Source organism: Zeus faber (assembly GCF_960531495.2).
Source record: "Zeus faber genome assembly, chromosome: 6".
Lineage (NCBI taxonomy): Eukaryota > Metazoa > Chordata > Actinopteri > Zeiformes > Zeidae > Zeus > Zeus faber.
In genome coordinates, this window is record NC_137201.1 from 26,431,829 (window position 1) to 26,455,989 (window position 24,161).

Genomic DNA, 24,161 nt, shown 5'->3' on the forward strand with positions numbered 1-24,161 from the left:
CTAACGCACATTCCCTCAGTTAAGTGTGGAGATGGGAGTGTGTGTGTGTGTGTGCATGCGTGTGCGTGCGTGTGTGTGCGTGTGTGTGTGCATATCAATGTCCACTCTGTTCTGATGCTGAGGTTCTCCAGAGGGTTGGGAGCCTCCCCTGGATGCTCGCCCTGTGTTTACCTTGGCTGGCTCGGTCCCCTGGAGCCCTGCCCCCACCCGCTGCTGGAACAGACCGAAGCCTTATTGCCCCTCGCCCCAACTAGGAGCGGAACATACCACAACGGCTGAACGGGGGAGCGTAGGCTACCCCACTCCCTGAATGGGCACACTGTGGAACCAGGGCTGATTGGCTTGGCCTGGCCCGGCTTGGCTTGCTCACAATGCTAGTGTATATTACCGAGTGGCCAGGATTTAAATGATGCATTTGAAGCGAGACGCTGACCCGTTGAATGATCAGATAGTGTCCAATAAGGGGCTACAGTTTTGGTGGAAGTCTTGAGCTGGCGTTCACTGTGTTCATGTATTGTGAGGCAGTGGACACAGTGTGATGGAGAGATGACTGGATCCATTATTAGAGCCCACAGTATCTGGGTAACCCTCACTGAAGGGACACTCTTTTTATGGCTCCTGTTGTTGATAGTCACTCTGTGTCTTGCGGAAGTGTGTCTAGATTCCCCCTAAAAAGGATGAAAGGTCTCTAAATTTGGGGAGTGATTTGTTATTGATACTTATCCTCAATCCGATAATAATGGTCGTTTGTTTAGCAACAGCACATCTGTATTCTATCTATCTATATGGCAGGCTATTTTATATTCCCTCAAACTTGAGCAATGTAATATAATATAATATCAGATATTTGATAGAATATCTGATAGACAAATATTGACCCTATGTACTACATCTGTGGAATTCAGAGAATGTAGATGGTCTCTGTATGTATGTGTGTGTATGCATGCATACACACACATACAAAGTCACATACACACATGCATGCATTTTGTTTCAAAATGTCTACTGAAAAAATTGACCCTGACAACTAGACTTTGTGGTTTCAAGCCTCTTACAATTGCAGTACCCTTCACAATACAAAACACAGTGATCTTTGACCCCTTAACCTTGAAAAATCATTGGTTTAGCTCCTTGACTTATCTCTGTCCTGATAAACACATGTTAAGCAGCACAATCATCACCATTTGATAATTATGATCAAGTTCAGTGATTAGCAAATGTCTCTTGTGATTGTTTAGAAATACATGGCATGCGTCCATTGTTCATAACAATTTAAAAATAGGAGTGGGTTTCTGATGACGTCTCTCTCAAAGACGAAGAATCCATTTGAACCAAAAGCTCCAGCTCTGACGCCCAAAACGTTCAGGACCGACAGAGGGGCTTTCATCCATTAGTCAGCCTGAGCGGTGTTTCCAAATGGCTTAGCGACTCCTGACGTCCTGTTTCCATCTGAGCCCACAGGTTTGACGTAACAGCCCTGCACACTGCGGCCACTGTACATATATCCTGAATAACATGGAGCGTTAGAGCGGGCATACAGGAGTTCTATATGGAAAAAAACTGTCATCCACAGAAAATTGTGGAAATAGGAAAACCTTTTCATTCAGACCGCTCTCTGACGTGCATAGGTATTCGGTGTTGCATTTGCTAAAACAACCACTAAAAAACATTTCCGGTAAAGAGAAGTCATACAGTGATTATATGCCCTGATTTGTCATCATTATGAGACTGGAAAGGCATTATGAGACTTGAGAAGCCTTAATTTATAACAGCAATAGGCCATTCCATGATTTTTATTATTTTTATTTAACGAGAAGTCAGTAGAGTACCCTTAAAAGAGCAATGGGAAAGAAGGCAATGACTCGACAACCTGGGCTCCAAATGTTACTTCTAATTTATTTGTGAAGAACAAGCTCTTTGTCTCTAAAATGTGTAACAGCTTTGCTTCCTTTGAATCACTGTGCACTATGATGGGTGTGCAACTCACATCATTTGGATTTCACTGTTGACTAACATTTGGTTTTATTTTCTGGTTTCCAGGTAACAATGGCACCCCTCTTTCTACTGTGCATAGGCCTGCCCTTCATCATGGCGACAATATCGTTTGAAGACCCCGAGGGTAAATGTTTTATTCAGTGTTGAAAGACAAAAACACAGTTCTGTCAACTAGCATCGATAGATAGATAGATAGATAGATAGATAGATAGATAGATAGATAGATAGATAGATAGATAGATAGATAGATCTGAGACATAAACTGGTATAATATGATATAACATTGGTGTACTATGACATAATACTAAGACATAATATGGTAGAATGTTGTCTATCTTCACCCTAGATTTAGATGGCACGCTGAGCGTCAGCATCCCGTTGGAAGTACCTCTCAAACCACTGCTCGGCAGCAAGGTGGTGGTGCCATGCTACTTCCAGGACAACACTGTCAATGACCCAGGAGCTCCGACCATCCCCCCGCTTGTCCACCGGATTAAATGGAGCTATGTCACCCAAAAGAAAGTCACAACGATTCTGGTGGCATCACAGAGCAAAGTCCACGTGGAGACAGAATATCTTGACAGGGTCACTATGGTCAACTACCCTCTGGTGCCCACTGACGCCACCATAGAGATTACAGAACTGAGGTCCAAGGACTCCGGCACCTATCGCTGTGAAGTGATGCAAGGCATCGAGGATAACTACGATTCAGTGGACATTCAGGTTCAAGGTAGGAAAGGGTTCAGTTGATGATCATATGTTAGCATCAGGAAAAAAAACATGTGATTCATACTTTCTCGTTGTAACTGTTTTTATCTGTCTGTCTGTCTATCTATCTCAGGTATTGTGTTCCACTACCGTGCCATCACTACCCGCTACACCCTGACTTTTGAGAAGGCCAAGGCAGCATGCATCCAGAACAGCGCCACTATTGCCACGCCGGCCCAGCTCCAGGCTGCGTACGATGACGGATACCATCAATGTGATGCCGGATGGTTGTCTGACCAGACAGTTAGGTAAGACACTGTCAGCATTTCTGAAAGCAAAAAGGTGTTACATAATGGTTTTGAATCAACACCATTGTTGCGTTGCACTTAAGGTACCCCATCCATGAGCCAAGGGACCGTTGCTACGGAGACAAAGAGATGTTCCCTGGAGTGAGAACCTATGGAGTGAGAGATGTCAACGAGACCTACGATGTGTACTGTTTTGCTGAGAAGATGTCAGGTACTCATTCCACTGGTTTGACCATTGATTTGTCCAAAAACCAAATCAATGGCTAACAAACAAACCATGATTAACAGCCATTGGGTCTTTCATTTCCATTCATTGTCTGTTGTCTCTCCCTCTCTGCTGTATTTACCCAGGCAGGGTCTTCTACTCCTTGTCTATGGAGAAGTTTAGCTTCTACGAGGCAGGGGACCAGTGCACCAAGCTGGGCGCCCGTCTCGCCACCACTGGAGAGCTGTACCTGGCCTGGAAGGCTGGCATGGATGTGTGCAACGCCGGCTGGCTGGCAGACAGGAGTGTGCGCTACCCCATTAACATCGCCAGGCCCCAATGTGGAGGGGGGCTTTTGGGAGTAAGGACGGTCTACCTGCATTCCAACCAGACTGGTTACCCCTACCCAGACTCCCGCTATGATGCTGTCTGCTACCAGGGTAGGTCGCCATGAAAGAATAAAGATGACTTTTGAAATAGCCAATATATTTAAACTGTCAATAAAAGCTTGGGTACAAAAAATATACATAAAAGTTTTAATAAAGTGTTTTCTCACCAACAGAAGGAGAAGGTGTTGGCATGAAACCAGTGCTGACCACCCCCTTCCCCGTCGTAGTTCCCATGACCCCTGGGCCCGTGGGCTTCCCTACTACCCCGTCTGAAGGAGAGGAAGTGTATGGAGAGGTGGTCACCCTGTCCCCCTTGCCTGTCCCACCCATTGAGACCGTCACAAGGCCTGGTCTGGACATAAGTGGCATTGGTACCACCATGGGTCCAGCAGGTGACAACCTTGGCCTTAATCTGACTCTAACCTTGCTCTCTCTGGTATTCTCTTGATTGAAATTAACAGACTTTCCCTCACATTTGCTTCTCCTTCTTCCCTGTTATTTGCATGTTCACCTTATTCCATATTCTTTCCTCATCCAAAGGTGTTGTATTCCACTACCGTGCGATCAGCGGACGCTACACCCTGACCTTCTTGGAGGCCCAGCTGGCCTGTGAGAGCATTGGAGCGGTCATAGCGAGCCCTGAGCAGCTCTATGCAGCCTATGAGAAAGGCCTACACCACTGTGACGCCGGCTGGCTGCGTGACCAGACTGCCAGGTGAAAGGAGTTTCAATAAGGATATGATGATGATTATGATAAAAGGACCGAACAGCACACCCTAACTATCTAATTGAATAAGAATAAGGACACTGAATCACTCTCACGCCTCATCTGAAGCTCCTTCAAATACATATATTTTGTGTACTTGCGAAGTTTGCTGACAGATGCTGTTCTACCCAGGTACCCAATAGTGTCGCCCAGAGATAACTGTGCTGGTAACCTGGAACACCTCCCAGGTGTCAGATCTTATGGCTTCAGACCTGAGGGTGAACGTTATGATGTCTACTGTTACGTGGACCGGCTTCAAGGTAAGACCACCATTCACCAACTCATAACTCATGAGACATTCAAATATCTACAAAGTTTTGTCAGCAACAAGTGCAGAGGACTGTGCCAGTTTCCCCTAACACAAGCCACCCAAGTGGCGTTTTCAGGGACCGCCGGCACAGAGACACAGACAACGTGGGTTTCAGACACAGCTTATTGTAGAGAGTGGACAAGATGCAATAAGCCCGGAGCAGATAGCCACGTGTCGTGACAAGGGCTCCTCTCCTGAGTAAGTGTGGGGATGGGGGTTTTACCTGCTGCTCATTAGACCAACCAACAGGTATGCAGCCACTCTGATCCTGGGCCCCAATTACCTAGACCCAGGACAGGTGTGGCTGCTCAAACCACACCATCCCCACACCACATACCCCCAACACCACCGAAGCCTACCCCCCCCCGCCAGAACCCAGCAGAGAACAAAAAAAAGAAAAAGAATGCCTAAAATACAGACTCTGACACAGGGTTACTGTACCTTAAATAAATAAAACATTGGACTCTGAAACAGGGTTCTCATACCTAAAACAAACAAATATCCCCCCAAAAAAACTGGACCTGGTTGCCCAGAACAGCATGGTCCATCGGCTTCCTTTCCCCAGGGCGACCACAGACTGCGCCCTCCTCTCTTCTGGAGCATGGGGCCTCAGGCTGCTGTGCTGGCTGGTGAAGGCGTGGCCGGACTTAGTTGTTGCAGGGGCTGCGTGGAGGGGTGGCCTGGCTGCTGGGCTGCTGGATGGTTCTGGCGGTGTCTGCTCGGTGGAGCAGCTAGCTGCCAGCGGTTACCCATGGTGGTTGCTTCTGCTTCTCCCCTGGTCCTCCGCCAGACACCCTGGATGCTGCTGCTGCCAGTTGGGAGAGGGCTGCTGCTGTGTCTTTTCCCTGTGCTGGAGTTCCTGTTCAGGCACCAGGGTGGCAGTTTCGCCTACCACACACCACCCAAGAGGTGTTTTCCGGGACGTCCAGCACAGAGACACATTGTAAAGAGTGGGCTAGCTGGAATAAGCCCAGGAGCAGATGGACACGTGTCATGACAAGGGGTCCACTCCTGAGTATGTGTTGAGATGGGGGGTTTTACCTGTTGCTCATTAGACCAACCAATGAGCAACAGGAATTGCAGCCACTCTGATCCTGGGCCCCAATTACCTAGATTCAGGACAGGTGTGGCCGCTCAAACCACACCATCCCCACACCACAAGGATGTTTGATTAAAAGTTTGATTATAGAGCAATAGGGGAATTGGAATTGAACAAAGCAGTTTCTGAAGAGATGAGAGAGGAGATCTCATTGGAAGGAAATTGACGCTTGTGAGAAAATAGGGCGTAGAACTACAAAGCAGTTGTAGATCTAGGCACAACCCACCCCATCAGTTTTATTCCTTCCGCAGGAACAAGCTGCACTCCCATTAATACCATCCTTGTACTTAAAGAGGACAAAGCTTTGTTTGTTCTGGTTTTAGCTTGGGTTTGGTTACTTTCCTAAAACCAACCATCTCTGTCCTTGTCCCAGGTGAGGTCTTCTACACCAGTGACTATGATAGCTTCTCCTACGAGGAGGCCGTGCAGCACTGTCAGAAGCTCAACACCACTCTGGCCACCACCGGTCAGCTGTACGCCGCCTGGAACCAAGGTTTGGACAAGTGCCGTCCCGGCTGGCTGCTGGACCGCAGCGTGCGCTACCCCATCACCCACCCCAGGCCCCACTGTGGGGGGGGGCGCGCTGGAGTGCATATAATCTACGCCTTCCCCAACCAGACAGGCTTTCCTGACGAGCACTCACGCTACGACGCCTACTGTGTTAGAGGTAATTCAGCTTATCCATCTATCTGTCTGAGAATTCAATTCATTTTCACTTATAGAAAAACATTTGCAAATTCCTGTAATGTTGAAGCAAATTTGTTTCATAAGCCATAAAAGAGTCTTATCCAAATAGTTAAATATGATGACTACTTAATAGTTGATAGTCAATATGCCAGATTACACTTTTTTTTTCAAATGTTCTTGTTTTTTTTCAGCTGAAACTCCTGTAGTTCACCCAAAAACTCCTGCAGTTCACCCAAAAACTCCTGTAGTTCACCCAACAACTCCTGCAGTTCACACAAAAAATGAAACGAGTGTGGACATGACTTTGGAGGAGGTTCTGGAAGAACTTATCAATATGACAATCATCACAGTTGACCAAGTTGCTCCTACTGGTAAGACAGCTCCTCTCTCACTCCAGCATCTTAATAAACATAAACTGTCTTTCACAATCTATCAATGTAAAAATACGATTTCCTATCTGCATGTTCTTATGTCCATGTTGTAGCCTTGGCTCTTATCTGTCTTTTTGTTCCTTTTTCATAGTTAAAACTCCTGTTGTTTCCATGGAAAATGAAACCAGCCTGAACATGACCATAATCCTGGAGGAGGTTATCAACCAGACAACCATCACAACTGACCAAGTCGCTCCACCTGGTAAGACATAGATCTACTTCAAAATCTCTTTAATTACTTCCCAGTTTCATTTGCAAGGCATACAATCCTTAAAAAGATTTTTTTGCACAACAAATGAAAAAATTTAAACAAAGTGATGATGGTTTAACATACTGGCTTTACTCAGCATATTTACGCAACACTTTTCTCTGCAAATAAAAAAAAAAAAAGTATCTTTTCATTCTAATTTATTTTTGCGTATTTTTTGGTTGTGTTCCTCCAGTGGGGCCGATCGTACCACCAGTCTCTATAGATGTCTCTGGCTCTGGATCAGCTGACCACTCTGCCAGTGGCAGCGGCAGTGGGGAGGTTTCAGGGGCTCCCGGACTCTCCAGTGCCAGCGGCGAGGGCTCTGCGTCGGGCTTCCAAATCACCTTCAGTGGCAGTGGGGACGTCCTCTCCGGTGAGGGCTCCACATCTGGAGGACCCCAGGAGGCAGGAGAGGGAAGCGCTGTGACTTATCCCGATGGAGGACTGGGGTCTGGGGCAAGTGCATCTGGGTCTGGGTCAGGAGAGGGGCTCGATGGACACGAATCTGGGTTCAGTGGCTTCTCCTCAGAGTCCGGTTCTGCAAGCGGAAGCGGGGACATAAGTGGTAGCAGTGAGGACTCACTTATCATAATGGTGGATGGAAAGTTGGTGGATCTGTCAAAAACACACCTTACAGAGCAGGAGTTTGGTGAAGGGAGCATTGATTTAATTTCCGGATCAGGTTTTATGTCCGGATCAGGTTTAATCTCTGGATCTGGTGATATGTCCGGATCAGGGATTATGTCCGGATCAGGGATTATGCCCGGATCAGGAATTATGCCCGGATCAGGGATAGGGTCTGGCTCTGGCGATATGTCTGGATCAGGAACCAGTGGCTTCTCCAGTGGGGAAGTGAGTGGTACCTGGATCATGTCTGGATCAGGATTTCCGGATGTGTCATTTGTTGACCATAGTCTCACTGACTTAACAGAGCAGCCCTCTGGCGAGCAGGAGGTATCGGGCTACCAGCCCTTTGCATCTGGCTTCGCCAGTGGCTTTCCCAGCGGTTCTGGCAGTGGTTTTCCCTCTGGTGCCTCAGGGAGTGGCCTCACCTCCGGGTCCCAATCTGGGGACGGCGACATCATCTTCCTCACTGACGATGGCATGATGGAGGTTACCATGCATCCGTCGGTCCATCAACCTGAGCAGGGCCGTGGGGTGGTGGAGATCAGTGGGGAGGGCAGCGGGTCAGGGATCCACGGTGAATCTGGCAGTACCTTGGACCGGCACTTCTCAGCCAGTGGAGTGTCTCATGAAGAGCCCACAGCCGAGGGGCTCTCTGTAGCACTGCCCCCTGGATCAACACTCTCTTACCCAGAATACATTGCCAGCCTGGGCCAGACAGGACGTGGCGATGAACTGGAGGGGGAGCTGGGACAGGAGGGGCTTGCAGGTCCCACGGAGGAGATTTTTGTGACGCAGGCACCAACAAGCCTGACCACAGCCCCATCGGTCCTACTACCAACCCCTGCTGTCGTGGAGCCACCTGCTGTAGTGGAGGGTAGGATACTGGACCGAAATGTCCATTTAACCATTATGATCCATGTGTGCGAGCTGTAGATCTTTCTATTATTTTTTACCATAGACTACATAAAATGCAACTTTTTTATTCATGTGTAGCTAATGCCATTATTACTGACAGATTACACATCAGATTGTCTATCTTTACCTTTACTCTATGTGAAAATAAGAAAAAGTGTCTACAATGTATGATGAAGAGATTTTAAATCTCCTAATAATCTGCCGTTCCAAAGTATTTCATTGTTCCATTACAGTATATATACATATTGTAAAATCTATGCAAGTAGCTCAGTGTCTGAGATCAGAATGTTTTCTCTTGGTGAGTGTCATATGGCGCTCCTTATCTTAACAAGACTATGGCAGAAAACATATTTACGAGTGGCACTGGCTTCAGATGGGGAATCTGAATGACCTCACAACAGCATCATTCTCGCCCACAGTCTCTGAGGACCCGTGCTCTCCGAACCCGTGTGGCCATGGAAGCTGCTCCGTGCAGGACGATCTCGCCGTGTGTCAGTGTCCACGCGGCTTCACGGGAGAAGACTGCACAACACGTGGGTCACGTTGAACACGGGCACGGCTTTCTGACGTCATATAGTACACGTCACTGCACCGACACGCAGCTTGGCACAACCGCCCATCACGGCACAGAAAGTTAACATTCCGTGCGCTGAGATGCACTTTTTATGTGAACCTTTGAAATAGTCACTAATTTCGGCATTTTTAATGCATCTGTGAGATCTTGTTATGAGTTGATAGTGTAAGCAATATATCTATTTCCTTTTTGAATAACTTTCCATTGCAAAGAAGAAATGGACACCTTCCTTTGAAAGTGAACTTGGAATTGACAAAATGCTTGTGAGGAATTGTTAAAAAAATGTGATTATTCAATTTGACATTCACCACCAGTTTGAGCACAATCTTTTTTTGGAAAAGATTGTTAATCGATAGAATAAAATCATTAAGATAAAGGTAAAATTCTATTAATTTACTTGCGGTATAATCATGGTTGTAAATGTAGGTACGTATATCTATTAACAAGTGTGTCCGTGCATGTGTGTGTGTGTGTGTGTGTGCGCGTCTGTGTGTGTGTGTGTGTGTGTGTGTGTGTGTGCATGTGCGTGCGTGCGTGTGCGTCTGCAGCGGTGCAGGGCTGCGCGGAGGGCTGGCTGGAGTTCATGGGCAGCTGTTACCTGCACTTTGAGGAGAGGGACACCTGGTCCAACGCAGAGCAGCGATGTCAGGAGCTCAACGCCCACCTGGTCAGCATCACCTCACAACAGGAACAGCAATTTGTGAACTGTGAGTAGACCGCCCTCTGAGTGCGCGCGCGCCTGGTGTGTGTTGGGGTTGACAACTGTATAAGACGGTTTTGATCTCCACAGATCTTCCAAAACAAACGGTCCGACATCAATGTGTGTGTGTGTGTGTGTGTGTATGTGCATGCGCACATGTGTCTATGTCTATGTGAAGGTATCCGATGGTGTGCATGGTACTGACTGTCTTAACTGGCTCAAAAGCACAGAAAACGAGCGTCTTTCTTTATCTCGGTCCATCAGCCAACGCCCAGGACTACCAGTGGATCGGACTCAACGACCGAGACTTTCAGAACGAGTTCCGGTGGACGGACGGAAGTGCTTTGGTGAGTTCCTTTGGACACGAAAAAAAAAACAAGATGAAGGTCGTTCAGATCGTTTAAAAAAAAAAAAAAAAAAAAAAAAAGACGAGACGTTAGATTTCTTCCCACAAATACTGTCTGTGTTCCGCTCATCTGGCCCCAAAGTTCCTTCAAGACACGAGGCTTCAGGATCCCTTTCATTCAGACAGCTGGACATGTCCCGTACCGTTAGATTCAAGTTTGTCAACATTCTGGTTTTGTCGTTTTGCCAACAATAAAAATATAAATCTGACCCTCGCAGGCTTTGGAGAACTGGAGGCCCAACCAGCCGGACAACTACTTCAACTCCGGGGAGGACTGCGTGGTGATGATCTGGCACGAGGGCGGACAGTGGAACGATGTTCCCTGCAACTACTTCCTGCCGTTCACCTGCAAGACTGGACCCGGTAGGTTCAAGAGCTGAGGTCGAGAAGTAGCGGCTACGGCTCGCAAGTACAGTTATTTTAGCCAGGATGCTGAATCGGAACAAACTACTTTAAAACACTGTTCCGTTGGGTAAACACTGAAATACACACGTTCTCTACCCGAAACCTCCTCCAGTCATGTGCGCGGCGCCCCCTGCGGTGGACCACGCCAGGCCAATGGGCAACAACAACAGAGATCGCTACCCGGTCAACACCATAGTCCGCTACCAGTGTGAGGCTGGCTACACACAGCGCCACCTACCGGTGATACGCTGCATGGCAGACGGACAGTGGGAGGAGCCACAAGTGGAGTGCATAGAGAGTGAGTTTTAGAGGATTTTCTGCCTGTGGATATGGTTAGAAAGGGTACCACAATAAAGTTTTATTTTGTTGTTATTCTACGGTGTTAAACTGAGAATTATATGAAGATTTTTTCTTTTATCGATGTTAACACCTTGTGTTATTGTGTCCCTCCCCCCACAGCCTCCGCTGCCAGCAACAGGCTACACAAGAGGTCGATCAGGAGCCGAAATAAAAGAAACCCCCGTCTCCAGTCACAGAGTAAAGTGCTCTAAAGCACAACCCAAAGGACATATAACAGAGAACCACAAAGGACCCCTGTTGTAAGGAAACACGGAGACCAATATCAATGCCTGGCTGAAAAAGATAGAATTCCCTCTGTGTATATACGGAAGACAGATGCACATCTAGAAGCGGTCGTCCAGCAGACTGATGTTTTGGACTTTTGAGTGTCACCCTGTGCCTTTCGAGATTAGTTTGCGTGTTTCTTTTTTTTATTTATAGATGGTTTATTTATACCCATATTCCCTCTTATTTGTAAGTATTATCACAAAGCCCCTGACAACCTGACCACCAGGAATAATCAAGTATTAAACAGTATTTAATGATTGAATTTAATATAACAGTATTGGAGAGTCGTTTTGAAGGCACTAGAGTGACACTGAAAGTCCAAAACAGCACCAATAACAAAATTAGATGGAAATTTAAATAGAAATAATAAAAATTAAAAAACAATACTCAGAAATTGCAACTTGGAGAACGAGCATATTGTTTCTAGTCTTAAAGTAAATTAAATAGATTTCTGTGATAATTTTTAGACTATTTTTCTAGATTTTTTTTTTGTGTTCCTTAGCGTTTCCCTAGCTTTAGACCCCAATATTCGACATCCTTTGTATGAGACACAGGAACAGAGTTGCTGTTCTGTTTTCAATCCATTCCCAACTGATTTTATGCAAACGTACTGCGCCTAAACGCCGACGCGGTCGTCACCATCCCGAGTTCAACTCCGAGTTAAAAAGGGTTTCATTTTTGAGCAAGCCGTGGTAGCAACAAACCTGGGTTTAACATAGCTATAGCACTCATGCACTTTGGGAAGTCGTCAAGTCACTTCTTTTGTGCTAAGCATAAAAATCCAACGCACCTTAAGTCACAAAGAAAATAATAATAATAATAACTACTTCAACCCAGGTCTGCTGCTATCACGTGGAAAGCAATTTTAAGACGTGGCGGATTGTCGTGATTAACACCCAAGGATCCTCTCTGGGAGCGTGAATAACTTCACCCCGACGCACTCCGCCCGGTGGGGGGGGGGGGGGGGGGGGGGGGGGTTGGGGTTCTGATTCGTGGCCAAGTGTTGGGGGCTCTACACCCTAAAGAAGCAATCGACGTGCAATGTGACGTGAGAATTATAAGATCCCTTCCATTCTCACTGTAAATATTCTCGGTACGACCCCCAAAACAGCAGGATCTGTGTCCGCCCTCCACGGAGCCGACCGTCACACACCACACAATGGAGGATCCGGTGGCATGTTTCAATGAGCCACGGTTCATTTCCTTTCGTTTTTCACTCGCACTCATCAGCTAACACGCCCACCTCACCTACAAAGGTTTCCGGCCGCGTAGCAACATTGATGTGATCTACTAACGGTATGTACTTCTGAAAAACTTGAGCTAGGACACCAATTAAGGGGATAAAAATAAAAAAATTTAAAAATAAAAATACAAAAAAGACGTGAAAGCAGTGAAAGGTGATAACAGAATAAGATAAGGTACGAATAGTATATTGGAGGAGGAGGAGGAGGAGGAGGAGGCGGAGGCTGACCTTTGAAGGGTCAAGGCATGTTATTAGAGAACAGTGTCTGAACTTGTGTCTCTTCTTTTAAATAGTGACTCAAGCACAAATGCAGACACTCCTATGCACGGAGACAAACTAATAAATACAGTCACACACACACACACACACTATACTATCGGTGTATATGAGTGTGTGTGTGTGTGTGTGTGTGTGTGTGTGTGTGTGTGTGTGTGTGTGTGTGTGTGTGTGTGTGTGTGTGTGTGTGTGTGTGTGTGTGTGTGTGGGGTGTGTTTAGAAAGAGGGAATAGGAGCAGCAGAGCGACAGTAGGTGTCTCGGACTGTGTTTCGGTGTTTGTGATGGATTGATGCTGTAGGAAACCTCGGCCACGTCTGATCTGTGATCAGCGCTGTACTTACACAACATGTCTGGTATTACGCTGTTGTGACCCCCAAAGTCCTGATGTGAACTAATAAATGAAAAATTCTGCCTCTGTGAACACGTTTGCCCAATATTTGCTTATTTTCCTTTATCCTGTTCAAAAATACTATATGCTGTATAGAGTTTTGGGGGGAAAAAAAAAACTCTCACAGGAATGGCCTACTCAGCTGTTAGGACATGTTAAGATATAATAATAATAATAATAATAATAATAATAATAATACATCATTCATCATCATTCAAAAAAAGAAATGGAAATACGGTCTTGCATTGTCAGTAAATTTTGATGTGATATTAAATGACCTGTAAATGATTGAATTAAATTGGGAACAGGTTTAAATTTTAGGGCTTTTTTTTTATATGGTGATGGACGTCCAGAAACAAAACGTGTGCTTTGATATCGGCACTCAGTACAGTCCCTCCCTGCATTGGGCTGAAGCTCTTTCCTCAGAAACACCTTCGCTGACCTCAGGTTATAAATGTGGTGGATTCTTACATAAATCCTCGACCCGCAGGAACAAACTCTGTTTCAGTTTGTCTTTGCCTTCCCCTGGAACCTGAGGCCAGAAAAAAAGAGTGTAAATAGTTTCCTCGACAGCGGCTACCTTTATCTGCACAGCTAGCGCAAACAGATCTCCTGTGTGTGTGTGTGTGTGTGCATGTGTGTGTGTGTGTACACAGATACAGTCCATATGCAGTGTTTGAGAGTTTGTGTATGTAGTACACGTTGTAATGTACTCATGTGCGTGTGTGTGTGTGTGTGTGTGTGTGTGTACGTGTGTGTGTGTGTGTGTGTGTGTGTGTGTGTGTGTGTGTGTGTGTGTGTGTGTGTGTGTGTGTGTGTGTGTGTGTGTGTGTGTGTGTGTAGCCTACGTGCGTTCCACCCATGTTTGGCCAGCAGGTGTAAATAGGACGTGCCTTTGAGGCCTGTGGACCATGAAATCACTGGGACTTCTGTTTGTAGGAGAGTGCTGTGATGCATTTGGCTTCCACTTCGATTGAAACGGCCACAAGCCCAGACTGAGTGGCGCGTGTTTTCGGGAACTGCCGTAAAGTAGTACTGTAGCACTCTAACACTGCAGTACTGTATAGTAGTACTATGGCATGGTTGTATTATAGAACTGTAATACTCTAACACTGTAGTGCTGTAACACTGGAGTACTGTAGTACTGTAACACTAGTGCTGTAGTACGGTGGTATCATAGAACTATAGTGCTGTAGCACTGTTGTACACTAACACTGTCGTACTGTAGTACTCTAACACTGTAGTACTGTAGTACTCTAACACTGTAGTGCTGTAACACTGTAGTACTGTAGTACTCTAACACTGTAGTTCGCTAACACTGTAGTATGGTGGTATTGTAGAACTGTAATGCTCTAACACTGTAGTGCTCTAACACTGTCGTACTATAATGCTCTAACACTGTAGTGCTGTAACACTGTAGTACTGTTGTACTCTTACACTGTAGTGCTGTAGTATGGTGGTATTTTAGAACTGTAATGCTGTAACACTGTAATGCTGTAACCCTGTAGTGCTCTGGAGCTTTAGAACTGTAGTACCTTAGTACTGCAGCACTACAGTGTTGTACCACTAGTGCGCTAGAACTTAATTACCGCAGTACTGTGGTGCTGGAGCACTGTAGTGTTGTAACACTGTAGTGCTGCAGAACTCAGCACTTTGGTGCGGTAGTACTGGTAGTACTAGTATTACACCCTCGCACTGCAGTTAAACATCATTTCACACAACATTTCATTCATAGGACCTGAACAGACTCCCGAATGTTCTCCGCACACATGTCACAGGAATGTGTTTATTTGTAGAAAAAGGCACAAAACATGCACTCATACAGAACGATAACTAAGTCTCAGCACGAGGGGTACAAACAAGGTATTTTCATCATCACAATACACCGAATAAAAGACTAAATCGCAACGTCGGCACAAAGCACTATGATCCCTCGTGTGTCACACATATCACAATATAGTTAATACACTGGGGTGCACAGGCATTCAGGGTGACAGGAATCCGGTACAATGACAGGCGGTGGTACATCACAGCATGTTACGTGTGACGATGCGTACATGTTAGGGCAGGCGGGGCTGATTTTCTGGCCGAAATCCGCTCGCCTCGAAATCACACGACGCGGCGCACGGTGTGAGTCACACTCTAGTGTTTCCAAGTAAGGCTGAAAGAAAGTGTGAACGACCTTCTCTTGATGAATAAACGTCACAGCACACACAACATCTTTTTTTTTTTTTTTTTGGCTCGCTGGTTTAGGTAAGGTGTAGGAGATACGGCTGGAAGGCCACTACTGTAAATTGATACTGAGGCTGTTTCGTGTCAAACTTGCGGATCCCTGAGCCGGGTATTTCGTGGTAAAAACTAAAATCTAAAATGAATTGAATCGATGTCGTCGATGAGTGTTAACTTTACGAGAAATATGTGACTAAACTGCACCGCGGTGGAGGCCGGCGGCAAAGCAATCCTAAATGGCCGGTTTTCGTCCGAACTGCTTGGATAACGGGCGGCTACACCCACTGAAGGTGACGATTGACTTGGACCCAGGCTGAAGCCAATTCCAGCCTCCGGGGGAAGGCGCCTCCATCAGTGCACCGCGGAGGACGTTCTCTAGGCTTTGCGTGTGTGTGGTTTTTATTATCATCTCCTATTAACGCAGCGAGTGTGGATAAGCTCTACCGATAGCAATAAACGCCAAATTTCTGGTGATGAGGGGGAAACCCAAAGCTACGCACCCCGGGTTCTTCCAGCCCGCAGTTTGTCCGGGGCTTGGTGATGGGGTAGCGGACACTTCCGTCGGCCAACCAGCCGGCGTCGCAGCGGTCCAGTCCCATCAGCCTCCAGGCAGCGTAGACCTGGCCCAGTTTGGCGATTCGGCCGCCGTCGCTCACGCACGCCTGGACCGCCTCGGTGAAGTTGAACTTGGACGGATGTATCAAGAAGTACACGGTGCCTAGAGCGGAGGAGACGGCGACAAGGAAACCCCGCATCAGTGTGCCGCCGTTTCGGGCCGTCACACCTCGAAAGGGGCCCGCGCGCCCCTGGACCTGCGCACGCTCACACTGACCTTTGACGGAGGCGGAGAAGCAGAAGGCGTCGTAGCGATGGAGGAGGCGATGGCGCTGCCCGTAGCTCCGCAGTCCGGGCTCTAAGTCGACGCCCCCGCAGCCCTCCCGCGGCGCGGTGATGGGGTACTGCACCGTCCCGTCGGCCAACCATCCGGCGTTGCACCAGTCCAGCCCTTCCTCCCACGCCGCGAAGAGCTGCTCGAACGTGGCCAGCGTGGCGTCCTGGTCCCGACACGTCTGCTGGGCCCCCGCGAAGTTGAAGTGGTATCGTCCTTTCTGGGAGTAGTAGGGAAAGACCACTCCTACGGTGGGGGAGAGGGGGATGATGCGGGGGTTAATGACAGCGGGGGTAAACACGCTCGGTCTCGTCGACTCCGTGTCTGTCCATTTATGACGGTTTGCTCCACGAAAAAATAATTCATCTCTATTTTTTGCCCAACCAAATATGAGAAACCAGATAACTCAGAATTCTTCCATGTCACCCAGACTCTTTCTTCCAGATTAGGGCTTCTCAAACTGTTTTGGCCCCGAGATTCTTTCCAACAACAGCAATTACAGAGTTTGACAAATGTTCCTCCTTTTTCCATTGGTTATTATTCACATTTCGGCTTATAAGAAACATATGATATTGAGTAAGAATCTTTCTTAATGTCATTTAAAAACTGATACTGCATTACGGATCAAAGTGCTGATATTTGCGCATGTAAGGCAACCGTTTCATGTGAATTCAAGTATCGCGTCGGCTACTTTTATTCTGTCCTAGAACATGGAGGGCGCTCCAAATGAATGAATTACAGTATGTATCAATCTATAATACAGTATAGATCGATAATGATTATTGTGAATGATTATATAGAATTTATGATATATTTCACGTACAACGTATGAAACAAAGAAATCATGAAAAATATATCAATCAAATATCAACACCTCAGTGTTGCGACGTTGCGAATGTCTGTCGTGGGCTGTCCTAACCCATCAAGCCCCCTCACCTGTCACAGCCCCACCCCAGACCCTCCCTCACCCCTGAGCTCCAGCTCCACGGTGACGCTCTCGTCCTCCAGGCCGTCGATGACCTCACAGCGGTAGCGCCCCGTGTCGTTGAGGTGCAGCTCGTTGATCACCAGCGACATGTCGCCCGGCGACGAGCGGCGCAGGCGCACGCGGCCCCGGAAGCTGCCGTAGCTGCGGTGGCGGTTGCCCATGGCGACCATCACCTCGGTCTCCCTGCTGGCGGCCGGGGAGGAGGCCGACCCATCGACGTGGTGCGAGGGCAGCCAGGACCACTTGATGCGGGTCCTGCGCGGGGTGTGCAGCTCGGGCTCGTAGTGGTAGTGGCAGGGAAGCGTGACGCTGCTCCCCCTGGTGGCCGACACCGACGGCTCCGGGGACTCCACATGGAGACGCACGCCATTGAAGAAGACTGGAGAGGACAAAAGAGGGTGTCAGAGTAGGACGTTAGAGTACAACACTCGTGCAACAGTCAAATCCTGTAGGTCTAAATATGTGCATCACTGGATATGTAAATAAAGATTGCTGTGCTGATAAAAATTAGAGGTATGCACCATATGGATCACACATTTATTTATTTATTGTAGTGTATAGTCATTCCACCAAAACTAAAAAGCAGGGTTTTTTTCAGGTTCTTTTAACATTGAGATTAGCTCAGACGACGCTGGGAACCCTTAAATAGTCACTATTACAGGAAACAGGCACATCAATCAACAATGTGGTCGAGGCCCCATAAATGAGTGTTTTCTTCTTTCGGGTCCAGGTTAGATCACCTGCCTGCAGCTGTGTTATGTATGGGAAACATTGCCCAGAGATATTTTTAGTCTTTTTTTTTTTTTTTAAGAAATGCAGCCCACATGGCAAACTCGCAAGAATGAAAGATATGGTTATGGAAATATGCCCATTGGGACTTTGAAACCAGACCAAATGGTTCATAAAAATAAAATAAACCAAATAAATTCTGATTTATGACTATTGCACGACTGCAAAGGCCTAATAACTGTGAGATAAAATTGCCCTTTTAAAAACATGATAAAATTACCCAAAACAAAATGTATTTTGAGGAGAGTCCCCTGGACACCCTGGTCTTTGTTGCGAGACGTCTGCAGGCTCCCGAAGCCAAAGCGGCCCAGTCCAAACCAAACCCACCCAGAGAAGCTCACAGATCGAGCTGCACCTACTCTCTCCGTTCCCGTTTCCATTGTTAATGTCTTGATAGTAGAAGCCGTTGTTATACGGGAGGACCCCGCTGGCGCCTCGGAGCTGCAGTGACGCCACGGCCACCAGCAGGGGGCGCAGTGCACCGAGCATGATGGCGGTCGGACACCTGGACGTGGACGCACAAAAAAAAAACGAAAAAAAAAAACAAAAAAAAAAAAAAACGTTCACGGGACAATGACCTTCAAATCAACTCAACGTTCATATTCAACACAGGGTTTCAATGGAACACGTGTCGTTTCCGCAGTGATGCCCTGTGCTGACAGTCTATGTTGACAAATCGGAATAAAAGTTCCTCACCTTGAGAAAACTTTGAATTCGTTTACCCATTTTCTTTTTTTCTTTTTTTTTTTGTCAATTTATCAACCGTCACGTTTGACTTCGAGACGGAATGAAGAAAACGTGTTTAGTTTCACGTGATTTCAGGGTAGTTGGGGTGTGCATGTCTGTCCGCATCATGAATAACGTTTTGATCTAATTGCTCCGATCCTCGGACGCAGATCCATCACAAAATTAAATTTGTTATTAATAATAATAATAATAATAATAATAATAATAATAATAATACAATTTTAAAAGACTGCTCTAAGGAAAAACAACTATAGTAAACATCATGTTGAAAGTTACGTTTTCCAAATACTGAACCTCAATAACTTGTGAGAACTCAGGGTAGGAAAAAAAAAATAAACTTTTCATTTGTCTTTAAAAGTATGTATTACACTAATCACCAATTATTAGACAGTACATGCGATTAGGATCCCCCCTACTTCCACCCCTCCCACTCGCCTCACATGAATTAAATATAAACAAATAAACCCCCTGGTTTCCGCTTATTCCACGTGCAGGTGATGACGTTTAAAGCAGGTAAATTCCATCCAAGCAGTTACAGAGACAATGCAACCCGATAAACGAAACGGACTCACGGACGCAGTGTGCGGGCGCTGCTGCTGCTGCTGCTGCTGCTGCGGCTGCTGCTACTGCTGCTCCCTGGACGCGCGGCGCGGATCCCGCTCCCACTGCCAAGTCCCGCATGACGTCACCGTGACGTCACAGGCGGGACACGTCGAGTGCGAGACACTTGGGGTTACCGCGTGCCGCGCGATAGAATGCGCATCAACCGATTAAATAGTTCGTGCGTGCGCGGTGTCCCCCCTTTTCACGACCCAGGCGTGAATTGCTGATGCAGAGAGTGATTCAGGTTTATTGTAATTTATTTTGTATTATTATTATTTTTTTGAATTCGTTTTCATTATTATTGCCCGTTTGTGTGGATGTGAGTTGCTGTATAAGACCACAGTTATCCTCTGGGGAAGAATGAAGCATCCATCTATTTAATCCTGCGAAATAAATAACATGCAATTCTTAAAATTCCACCCTCACCATGAAGTGGTCTGGAGTCAAACTGCATTTCCATTTCAATCCAGACAATAAAGCACAATTTTAGGAGTTAGAAAGATCAGAAAATGGCGATCACAACATGTACTTTGCTCGCTCCCTCTAACTTAATGTAATGTGAACGGCGGCATTTTGCCTTTCTCTCTGTCTCTCTCTGTGTCTCGGGCTGCACTTTATCCAACCTTGTTGTTCTTTCCCTTATTTTTGTAAAGTATTAGAAACTATTGACATGGTGTAGAAGAGAATGTTCTGCCCAGGCCTGGGTGGGGAAAATGACAACTCCATCTTTTAATATAATATGTCATATATAATAAGAGAGTCAAGATTATTTTTTTTTCCTGTAAAGAAACTGTCTTTGACGCAGGAAGGTCAGAGGTTCATCTCCAGCCAAGGAGTGTGAGCAGGTAGAGGAATCCAGCAGCAGGTCTCAGGGCCCGTGGAGGTTCTGGTCCTCGGGGACGAAGGATGCGTCGGCCCCCCCTGGCGCTCCCCCGCGGAGCAAACTTCCAGCCCTGCGACCGGGAAGCGCTCGCTCGGCTTTTGAAACGGTAAAATACGGATAAAGCCATCGACTCCTGCGCTCCCCGCTGCGCCGAGGAGGCCGAATAAGCAGATACTGTGCGTGCCCGTGTTTTGGCCACGACCTCAAATAACACCGCAAATACTGCCACACGGTGCTCATATTTCAGTCATGGGTTGGAATAACAGCAGCGGCGGTGGAAAACCAAAACAAAAAAAAACAAAAAAAAGCCATTCCGCTTCTCCATCAGGGGCTGCGGAGAATGTGCTGCCCCCCTGCGCGGCCGAGTGAGGGGTCGTCTTCCCCGGGCAGATGGGAGATGCCCTCCTGACACGGGGCCCCGAAAAAGGGCGAGAGAGCGCAAATGGTGGCACGAATAAGCACACGCTGAGGTGAGGGGCTATAGATAGTGAATGGAGAAGCCCCTGAAACCCACCTGAGAGAGAGAGATATCAAATGAAAAATACAAATTGGACACAAGACGGCCTCTTTAAATGAAAATTGGCACGGAGGCTCAGGGTTCTGGGGTCCGACTCAAGGGGCCTTTCCGTGGGGATTCCGCATGTTTTCCACATGTTCACCGCATGTTTCCCACATGTCCTCTGCATGTTCTCCCCATGTTTCCCCCCCAACCAAAGACATGCACGCCAGGGTTGGACCCTCCTGCCGCTGCCCCGGCCGATCGATCAATCAATCAATCAATCAATCAATCAAACTTTATTTACACAGCACCATTCCGACAAGTAAATGCCATTCAAGGTGCTCTACCTATTACAACAAGGACGGACCACGTCAGAAAACAGGTCATAGAGAGCACTCCTTGGATAAAAAGCTTGGCTAAAAAGCTGAGTTTTAACACAGCAGAGTCACAACAGAGTCCGGTGGAGGAGGACCTGAGTCACCTGCTGCACCGGGAATATGCCTGGCACCTCAGAAACCGGGTCAGGGTTGAGCGCCGACAACAGCTTTCCCCTCAGAGGGATCGATAAAGTATACAACATAAATGGCACAGAATAAAAAAATAAAAACAAACAGGGAGCCGTCCTTTCTTGCCACCGGCGAGGGCCCCGCAGGTCCCCGGGGGGGCGTCCAGAATGGCTCAGGCCGGCACGCGATGGTTTCCTCTGCGGTGAGCCACGGCTGTTTCCCTCCTCCGACCGCCTGACAGCCAGCCGACAAAACCCAAAACCCCACCGAAGCCAGCGCGGCTGGAGGGGCAGGGGGAAGAGGAAAAATGTGTCCCGAGCTCCCGGAAAAAAGGGGCCAGGATACGAGTGTCAGGGGCCAAGCCCTCAACGCCTCAACCCTTATTCAATGACTGATTGGCCAAAAAAAGGTGAATGTCTTGTGTCAATATTATGAGGTTTCCTCCGCACGTGTTATCTGAAGTCGGATTCTGATTAAAGGTACATTCATAAAAAGGTGAAATTGTTGTCAAATTAAAGCCACTGAGCTGACACTTTTATTCTTTGATCCACAAAGTTGAAACCCAGGAACTCTCTCCTTCTCTCTCTCTCTCCTTCTCTCTCTCTCTCTCTCTCTCTCTCTCTCTCTCTCTCTCTCTCTCTCTCTCTCTCTGCCCCCCCCCCCATCCCCATCCCCCACTCACACACACTTTAAATTCCCCGCTCTTCTGACCTGTCTCCAGCTCCGCTGTCAGTGCGACACTCAAAGTGCTCCACGGGAAACGCAGTGTGCTTTCCATCGCCTCGTTCCTCACCGGTCGCCACGTGACGGTCGCTCGTTGCTTTTGTTTACCTCGGTGTTGCCGTGTGGTTCCTTTCGATTAAGTGTGGAAAAAGTCACATCCCTCATCGTTTAAATGGATGTCCCGTGGCATCTAGCGGTCTGTTCGATCGATCCCCGAAATGGTATTTCGTATCTGTCATCACCGTTATCATTGAAGTCGGTTCAAGCCGCAAATCAAGATTTTACACAATTATTCGACCGATTGCAAGTTTTACCATCCCGTGGGAGGTGGTTGTGAGGGACTGTGAGGGGAGGGGAACAAAAAGAGCATGATTGCAATTATTTTCCCAGCGGACCCCGCTTCTAAAGATCCCAACCTTCCAACAGCGCCGGCACATTTACTGTGACAAGCCTTTACCTTCCCTGTTTGTCTCTCAGCCATTATCTCCCCGAGTGTTTGAAGACAGCTCATCCCAAAGGCCCAGATGAAAGGCTTCGGCCCCGGGCCCCAAATACCAGCAGGCCCCTGTGAACTGCTGGGCCGCCGTGGCGCTTCAGGGGTGTAATTTTTCTGGGCTAAAGGAGGGCTGGGGTGGGGTGGGCTGGGGCTGGGTGGGGAGCAGGTATGCCTTGGACCCAGAGCCCAAGGAAAACACATGAAAGGGTGTGGGTGGTAATGTGCGAGTTGTGTTGTGGTTTCAGTCAAGTGGATCGTGTCTGTACGATGAGTCAAAGTTCTTCAGAGGACTTAGTCACAAAAGGTGTGTGCGCATTGTGTGTGTGTGTGTGTGTGTGTATGACACATGACTACAGGATGAGTTCAATTAAAAAAAAAAAAAAAAAAAAAGGCAATATTCTAATGAAATGCAGGTTTCTGGGCCACCACGCAAAACGATCGCCTTCATTTCACCTCGTGGAATGATGCGTTTGTGCCCCCTCATAAAAAACAAAAACAAAAAACGAACGACGGGGGAAATCCGACAAAGCCGCCGGTGAAACACATTTTGAAAATCTTCCACCTCTACATTTTCACTCCTCTTGACGTCATCTGCGACTTCCCTCCTGTGATGAATTAAGTATCCCCGCATCTGTCTGTGAACGCTCGCTCGCCCGCTCACTCACTCACGGAACCCCAGCTCTGTCTTGTGTTTTCGGAGTTCTTTCTCTCTTGTCCCGCGCCGTGTTATTTTGGGCCTCCCTCTCGTCTTCTGGGGTCTCAGCGTAATGAAATCCTGGGGATTCCCTTGGCGTCCATACGATCGCGTGGCCCGTCCAGGCCCACCGGCCTGTAGCGCACGCCCTCTTGCCGGGTGATTTTGTGAGGGTCGTCGTCGGAGATGGTCGTCGGCCGGAGTGTGTGCGATGCCTCACGGCACGAGGCGCGGAACGTGGACGGCTTGCGTGCGTCCCCGTGAACGCCCGTCTCGGGGCGCGCGCCTGCTCCAAAACACCGGTGTGTTTTCCTCGAGTGAATCCTTCCTGGACAGAGCAGACGGGTGCCTCTGGTTTCCTGGTTTCTCTGGCACGATGCCGCTCTGCAGCCCTGGTCGCTTGTCATCGGAGGAAGGGAAACCCCCCCCAAAGAAATAAATAAATAAATAAATAACTGAACCGTGTTTACGCCAGCGCATTCGGCTGAGACCACATTTTCAATTAGATTTCACGTATCTAAATGAACTTCACCCCAAAAGGGTGAATATTTGAGCATTTTAAAATTGGCTTCCTCTTTTGACAACGAATTTTCCACCGCAGACAAAATCCTTCAATCAGCATCGACAGCATGCAAGAAATTATCTTTTAACTTTTTTTAATTTTTATTACTCTTTTTATTACCTTTTCCTATGGAAGCTATTACATTTTATCAAGGCTTTTCCAAAAAGCACCTTCCAGTAAAATGTTGGACCAGGACGGCACCATTCATAGAAACGACGTATGCAACGCCATCAGCGCTCTCCT

General features: G+C 47.3%; 2 protein-coding genes across 2 annotated transcripts in view; one reads left to right on the forward strand and one right to left on the reverse strand.

The window, feature by feature from the left end:
* Positions 1–13,542, forward strand: part of acanb (aggrecan b) — a 15,252-nt gene extending 1,710 nt beyond the window's left edge. The window contains exons 2-19 of the mRNA XM_080002069.1: positions 2,041–2,119; positions 2,342–2,725; positions 2,837–3,011; positions 3,095–3,222; positions 3,363–3,656; positions 3,779–3,997; positions 4,146–4,320; positions 4,504–4,631; positions 6,154–6,447; positions 6,659–6,838; positions 6,990–7,100; positions 7,342–8,649; positions 9,110–9,223; positions 9,813–9,971; positions 10,229–10,311; positions 10,589–10,733; positions 10,888–11,073; positions 11,235–13,542. Coding sequence (XP_079858195.1) covers positions 2,041–2,119; positions 2,342–2,725; positions 2,837–3,011; positions 3,095–3,222; positions 3,363–3,656; positions 3,779–3,997; positions 4,146–4,320; positions 4,504–4,631; positions 6,154–6,447; positions 6,659–6,838; positions 6,990–7,100; positions 7,342–8,649; positions 9,110–9,223; positions 9,813–9,971; positions 10,229–10,311; positions 10,589–10,733; positions 10,888–11,073; positions 11,235–11,326 — 4,254 coding nt within the window. The 3' untranslated portion in view covers positions 11,327–13,542. The remainder of the gene's footprint in view (positions 1–2,040; positions 2,120–2,341; positions 2,726–2,836; positions 3,012–3,094; positions 3,223–3,362; positions 3,657–3,778; positions 3,998–4,145; positions 4,321–4,503; positions 4,632–6,153; positions 6,448–6,658; positions 6,839–6,989; positions 7,101–7,341; positions 8,650–9,109; positions 9,224–9,812; positions 9,972–10,228; positions 10,312–10,588; positions 10,734–10,887; positions 11,074–11,234) is intronic.
* A 1,600-nt stretch (positions 13,543–15,142) lies between these two features.
* On the reverse strand, positions 15,143–22,647 carry LOC307232021 (hyaluronan and proteoglycan link protein 3-like; the record flags this gene model as incomplete). The annotated part of the gene is made up of 7 exons (XM_080002902.1): positions 15,143–16,257; positions 16,372–16,674; positions 17,397–17,795; positions 18,565–18,710; positions 21,711–21,724; positions 22,481–22,507; positions 22,624–22,647. 7 exons carry the CDS (start codon positions 22,645–22,647, stop codon positions 15,980–15,982), a joined length of 1,191 nt encoding a protein of 396 aa, XP_079859028.1. The 3' UTR covers positions 15,143–15,979.
* Between the last annotated feature and the right edge of the window lie 1,514 nt (positions 22,648–24,161).